Raw genomic sequence first — 7,500 nt, 5'->3', positions numbered from 1 at the left:
CTAATTATTTAAATAAAATAGCATGCAGAATAAATAATTTGATATTTGTAATTTTAGAAAAGTGGATGTATTAAAAAAAAAAGTAGATTCATATATTAAAATAGACACTAATTTTTGCAATGCTTTAATACTCTTTTAATACTTGTTCGCCCATTATTTATATATTGTAGGAATTTTTTTTTTTTTTTTTTTGATCATTAGGATATTCTTTTAATACTTGCCCACTGGGGTAAATGTGTAGGCCCATTATTTTTTATATTCTTTGATGCTTTAATTTTTGCAATGCTTATGTTCTTTTACAGTTTTACTACATATAAAGGAAATGTTGCCTTGATTTACTCAGTGTTGTCCAACGTTCCTACCTAACCGTCTAGCATATTCTACACTTGTGGACTGTAGTGCATGACACATCATGATGCGTGGTCTACATTTGCCCTCATGCTCCACAGATTTTTTTTTGGGTGTCAGTACAGATATGATTCTTCCCGACACTCCTCTTTATTTCAGAGCCTGACCATTATCATCCTTTAAGGAAATTCAGAACCCATTTGCCCATCTCTTTCATTGTCTCTCTTCGATCCTAATTGCAATGGCTTCAAGCACTAATGAGCTAACCCATGATTTCCCACCATTCTTCAAAGTATTCAAAGATGGCCACGTAGAGAGGTACCCTTTTCCCATTCCCAATCACCATGTCCCCGCTGAGCTTGATCCAAATACTGGGATCCAATCCAAAGACGTGGTCATCTCTCCCGAAACCGGTTTATCAGCCCGAATCTTCATCCCCAATATCAACGGCCCTGATCAAAAGTTACCACTAGTCATCTACTACCATGGTGGTGGCTTCATCGCTGGATCACCGTTCGATGCAGTTGCTAAAAAATTTATCACATCATTGATTTCCCAAGCCAATATGATTGTTGTTGCCGTTGATTATAGGCTAGCCCCAGAGCACCCACTACCGATTGCATATGATGATTCATTGGCCGCGTTGCAGTGGATTGCTACTCACTCTAATAACCAAGGACCCGAACCGTGGCTAAACGAGTACGCGGATTTCGGGCGGGTTTTCTTGGCGGGTGAGAGTGCTGGAGCTAATATATCCCACTACGTGGCAGTCCGAGCTGGCGCCACGGGATTGGCTGGGTTGAAGATTGTTGGGGTGCTTATAGTGCACCCTTTCTTTGGGGGCAAAGAGTGTGATGAGATGTACAAGTTTATGTGTCCTACAAGTTCCGGGTGTGATGATGACCCGAAATTGAACCCGGCAGTGGATCCGGATTTGTCTAGGATGGGGTGCGCTAAGGTTCTTGTGTGCGTGGCAGAGAAGGATTGGTTAAAAGATAGAGGGGTGGCATACTATGAGACTTTGGGTAAGAGTGGGTGGGGTGGTAGCGTGGAATTCTTTGAGACTAAAGGAGAGGACCATGCCTTTCATATGGCGAATGCTGATAGTGAAAACTCTAAGGTCTTGTTGAAAAAGTTTGTTGATTTTATTATAGGGGACTAGACTAGAGTGTTTATTCATCATTTGAATCCAAAAAGAAAAGTGTGTTTATGTTATGAATTATGATAAATCGGCTGTGGTTGTTGTACCCATGTTTTGATGTGATTACCACGTAATGAATGATATAATTGATGAATGCGAGTTTGCCAGTTTTGACAATATGTTTTGTGCACAATTTGGTTTTTGTTATTAACACGAAATTGTTAGTACCATTTTCCAACAAAATATGTATGTTCTTTTAGTGCCTTTTACCACACAACACCCCCCAAAACAACACACACTACTACTACTACATGTTTAGATAATCAGTTAAATGCCAAATGCCAAGAGTTTCGCAATTAAGATATGTTTAGATAATCAGTTAAATGCCAAATGCCAAGAGTTTCGCAATTAAGATATTCACGATTTAATAATCAATTAAGTGTTAAGAGTTATGTAGTTTAATTGACACCTTTTAATATTTTCAATAAAAATAATTAAAAAAAAAAACACACAGCAACAAACTACACATGCAGAAATTTATAGATATAGTTTTGTTATTATCAACTTTTCTTCTATGACTTTATCACTTTTTCGGATAAAGTTATTTTCAAGTTATATATATATATATATATATAATTTTGTTATTATCAACTTTTTCTTCTATGACTTTATCACTTTTTTGGATAAGGTTATGTTGAGTTAAAAAAAAATTCTATCCTATTTCCTTATTGCTATTCACGTTTACTTACTTCTTTTTTTTTTTTTTTAAATACATTACGTTCAATGACCATATGACATTTTTTTTAGGATAAACATATATCTTAAGTTACTTCTTCTTCTCTTATAATTTCTAGAACGATTAGAAATCTAAATTCCTCACACAATTAAAAATTCTCTCTCTCTCTCTCTCTATATATATATATATAATGTTTTTCAATGTATTTTTATATATTCTTAGGCACAACTTCTTCTTGTTCTTTTCTCCCCCCCCCCCCCCCCCATTATCAATAATTCTCATTCTCTTACAATTTCTATGTTGTTTAGAAATCTAACTGTTGACACTTTTTAATATTTTCAATAAAAATATTTAAAATTCAAATATCACTCTCTTATTGTAACTATTAAATTTATATCAACTATTTCTCTTGGTTAAAAATAATAATAAAATAAAACATAAAAAATAAAGTAAATTAAAAAAAAAATCACAATCAATTTTTCAAGGATTAGCATAACTTTTTTTATTATTTAAATTAGATAGTTATAAGGATAAAGGGGATTTGAATCCCGAATGTGTCTATTGAAAGACCAAGAAATACCAATTAAGGTACAAGAATCATCATAAATCATATAATAAAAATTAGGCTTAAATGCCATGGTTGTACCAAGTAGCTTCACCAAATTGCAAAATTTTTTTTAGATTTTAAGAAAAATAGATATAATTTTTCTTCTCTTATAATTTCTAAGTTGATAAAAATCTTACTTTGATTACAATTCAAATTCTATCTTAATTGGATTACAATCCAAATTTTTCATCTAATCATTTATTAAAATTCTTAATTAAAAAAAAAAAAAAGCAACATACGACACGTTATTAAAAAATCTTAATAAAAAAAAAAAACACAGCAACATACTACACATGCAGAAATTTATAGATATAATTTTGTTATTATCAACTTTTCTTCTATGACTTTCACTTTTTTGGATAAAGTTATTTTGAAGTTATATATATATATATATATATATATAAAATTTTGTTATTATCAACTTTGTCTTCTATGACTTTATCACTTTTTTGGATAAGGTTACGTTGAGTTAAAAAAAAAAAAAAATTCTATCCTATTTCCTTATTGCTATTCACGTTTACTTACTTCTTTTTTCTTTTTCTTTTTTAATACGTTACGTTTAATGACCATATGACATTTTTTTTTAGGATAAACATAAATCCTAAGTTACTTCTTCTTCTCTTATAATTTCTAGAACGATTAGAAATCTAAGTTCCTCACAATTAAAAATTCTCTCTCTCTCTCTCTCCACACACACACACACACACACACACACACACACACACACATATATATATATAAAATGTTTTTCAGTGTATTTTTATATATTCTTAGGCACAACTTCTTCTTATTCTTTTCTCTCTCCCCCATTATCAATAATTCTCATTCTCTTACAATTTCTATATTGTTTAGAAATCTAACTGTTGACACCCTATTCTACATCCTGCATTTAATCTCACATGGAGAGTAAAATGATAATTTCACATTAGCAATAGGTATCTTAATTATGGCCATTAGATCTTTAATTTCATTTCGTCAAAATATTTTGATGTTATAATGATCAACACGACTGGTCATAAGCTCTAATCAGACCATCAGATTGATGTGAGAGACCGCGCCCCCAGCCCATTTTATAGGATGTTGGGCCAAACCCATGTGAATGGGTGGAGTCGTGTTATTGCCTCTCAAAATGGAGGTTTGACTAGTTATATTGTCCTCTCTAGATTAAGGATTTTACAATGGAGTCGTCACTTATTTAATTATTGTGATAAATAAGAAAACCAAAATTGAAAATTCCTCATTTTATTAATTTTCAATTGAATTTACATTGATCATAGGAAAATTACGTGGCTTTGGTCCTAGATACAATCTAAGATAAAGTATATGGCTTTGTTTCCTAGTTATAATCTAAAAATCGAAAATTACATGGATAAGCATTTGAGCTATTAACCCTTGATCTAAACTCGGATGCTATGTTACAAGGTGAGAAGGTGTTAGGCACCCACCTTGCCCAGTGAAATCGGTCTTCTAAACTATGATAGCCAATATTCATATCACATTATCCAATATGTTATCAATCAATTTGCATGTTGAGTTTAAAATGTGTGCATGTGATAAACCCTAACTCAATTTATTAAGCATTGCATTTGGATTGAAAAATAAACTCTAGTGAATGTGTGTGGATGATGATATCCTAGATTCAAGAATTTAAAAGAATTATTAAACAAACATCTTTTTCATGTTTTTTTATGTGGATTTAAGATCAAAACTAGTGTTATGCATGAGCATGTGATGAACAACCAAGAACTTATGAAGAACACATAAGAACATTTAAGAACATTCAAACATATTCAAGATAATTTAAATAGTTACTATCATGCTTTAATCCTAAATTCTCGTCATGGCAATACAAAAAACAAGTTAGGGAAAAAGATTATACCTTCATGCAAAATCCATATGGTGGAGGAGGAAACTCTTGGTAGAGGTTCTAAGGGTGGAGGAAAAGAAGAGTTAGGAGAGGAAGAGTGAGTCTCACTCAATACCTTGAGTCTCGGGAAGACCAAGATATGACAAAACTATTCAACTTTACTAGAACTCAAGAGAGGGGAAGAGAGGGGGTTTTTGTGTGTTTTGGAATGAATGAGAGGGGAGTTTATATAGTGGTGGTCGAGGAAATATGAATGGAAGGCCATTTAATAAGGGTTGACAAAGAATCATTAACCTAAACCTCATTTTAGTCTTGAGAAAAATCTGGTTCATTAAATGTAGAGATTGGTGGGAGTAAGGAGCAAGCCAAAATTTGGTTTTTCCGTAGCTGCTGCAACAGCCTGTAGAGCCAATTTTGAAAACTCATATCTGACTCAATTCTGATCGAAATTGTTTAGTTCTTATGCTCAAATTGAAGCCCCAAATGTTTAGTTTCTAGGAAAATTAACTTCATTCACAGATTCAAAATATTCTGAGAGATATCGACGAAATGGTGAGCAGAGGTCATTTGTTAGAAAATGATTTCAACACAATTAACATTAATAGGTCCCAAATTAGCCCCCAAATAACATTAAATGACTCCAATCACTCCCATTTCAGATTTAATTGGTTCCAAATTTACCCTAATTAAAAGATAATTGTATAAATTATTCATTGAATAATTAATGTCTAAATATCTAATTAATTAGGTGTGTGCAACCTTACCATAAAATGTAGTCCTAACCATTCAAATTATGACACATTATTAATCTCAAATTGATTATAATTATAACTAATTGGAATCAATCGTTCATAATCGCATATAATTAGACTCAATTTATGATAGTGTATCTCGGCCATTAAAACTTGATTTGATGATAACTTTCAATTTGATAGTTCGATTAGGGCTTATGACCAGTCAATTTGATCATTACAGTATCAAGATCATTTTGGTAAAATGAGATTAAGGATAAAGTGACCAGAATCAAGATGCATATTTCCAAGGCAAAATTACCCTTTTACCCTCCATGTGAGGTTAAATGCGGGTTGTAAAATGGGGTGTCAACAGAATGCCCCTCATTGGCAAAGCTTGAAAAGCGAATGTCAATGTATGAAAGAGACACTTAACTTTGCAGTCAGTATTTAACTGTGATGAATGTATGATGCATGTAAATAAAAATGCAAATGGTCGTGTTGTGGATCAAAATTTGGACCGAATCTTGAGGGAGATTGCCTACGTACCTCTTGGTGGGAGGATCAGGTCTAAACGTAGTTCATGCATGCAAATTTTTTTTTTTTTTTTTTTTTTTGAATGAGTACAAGACATGCTTACCAGTGGTCAGGACAAAATGTGGATTTCAGTCGTGCTTTCCAAAGGACCAACGATCTTGAATTTTTGACGTACTTCCCAAAGGTCCAAGGATTTGAATTTTGGACGTGCTTCCCAGAGGTTCAATAGATTTGAAGTTTGGACGTGCTACGCAGAGGTCTGATGGATTTGAAGTTTGGACATGCTTCCTAGAGGTCTAATGGATTTGTGAAAGGTGATATTTGTGCCAATGTGTATGGGTCCTTTACCCTAGTTCCTACAAAATAAATATTTTCAATTAGTAACAGAGTTATTCATTGAAAGAAATTGGACATACCAAGCCAATGCCCCTAGTTTGGGACATCTTACATGTTATGATGAATGTTGAGTGTGGATAGCTAACTTGCTGTTGCGACCACTGGAGAATATGGAAGGAGATCGCAATCTACCATTTGTTTTGGAGATCTTTCATTTGAAGCTATGCTCAAGAGATTTATCCTTTGAAGCTTTGACTCTAGAGATTTTTTCATTGAAGTTTTCAAAATTTTTAATGAAGATTTGTTCATTGGAGATTTTTCCCATGAAGATTTATTCACTAGAGATTTTTCCTTGAAAATTTGAGAATTTTTTTGAAGAGTTATCTTGAAGATTTATCCTTTAAACATTTGAAAATAAAAATTTAAAAAGATTTATTCATGAAGATTTTTCCTTTGAAATATGGAGATTTTTCCTTGAAGATTCATTCTGGAGATTTTTCCATTGCAATTTTGAAAAAATTTAATGAAGATTTGTTCATAGGAGATTTTTCCTTTGATGATGTGAAAATTTTTAAAGAAGATTTATTCATTGGAGATTTTTCCTTTTGAAGATTTGTTCATGGAGATTTTTCCTTAAAGATTTATTTTGGAGATTTTTCCATTGGATTTTTGAAAATTTTTTAAGAAGATTTGTTCATGGAGATTTTTCCTTTGGAATATGGTTTTGGATATTTTTCCTTTGAAAAATGGAGATTTTTCCTTTTGAAGATTTGTTCGTGGAGATTTTTCCTTGAAGATTTATTCTGGAGATTGAACTTTTGAAAAAATTTAATGAAGATTTGTTCATGGAGATTTTTCCTTGAAGATTTATTCTTAGAGATTTTTCCATTTAAGTTTTGGAAATTTTTATTGAAGATTTGTTCATTGGAGATTTATGATTTTGGAGATTTTTCCTTTGAAAAATGGAGAATATTCCTTTTGAAAATGGAGATTTTTTATGATCACAAAGTGAAGAAGATGAAGTTGGACAAGAAATGATGAAGATTTATTCATGAGGCAAGAATGATGATGATTTAAAAAAAAAAAAAAAAAAAAAAAAAAAAAAAAAAAAAAAACTAGATTTTGAATGAGAATAACTTTGGTTGGAAGTTGATGCGGATTGCTGGATAAGTCCTTGCTCAATTCCCAATGCCCCTA

General features: G+C 32.1%; 1 protein-coding gene across 1 annotated transcript; it reads left to right on the top strand.

Annotated features, from left to right (window-relative positions):
• The first annotated feature begins 446 nt into the window (after positions 1–446).
• Positions 447–1,668, top strand: LOC126705781 (probable carboxylesterase 5). Its single transcript, XM_050404979.1, has one exon. It carries the CDS (start codon positions 590–592, stop codon positions 1,508–1,510), a length of 921 nt encoding a protein of 306 aa, XP_050260936.1. The 5' UTR covers positions 447–589; the 3' UTR covers positions 1,511–1,668.
• The last annotated feature ends 5,832 nt before the right edge of the window (positions 1,669–7,500 follow it).

Source organism: Quercus robur, chromosome 11 (assembly GCF_932294415.1).
Source record: "Quercus robur chromosome 11, dhQueRobu3.1, whole genome shotgun sequence".
Taxonomy (NCBI): domain Eukaryota; kingdom Viridiplantae; phylum Streptophyta; class Magnoliopsida; order Fagales; family Fagaceae; genus Quercus; species Quercus robur.
The sequence above is the reverse complement of the archived record's forward strand: the minus strand, read 5'-3'. Positions and strand labels throughout refer to the sequence as shown.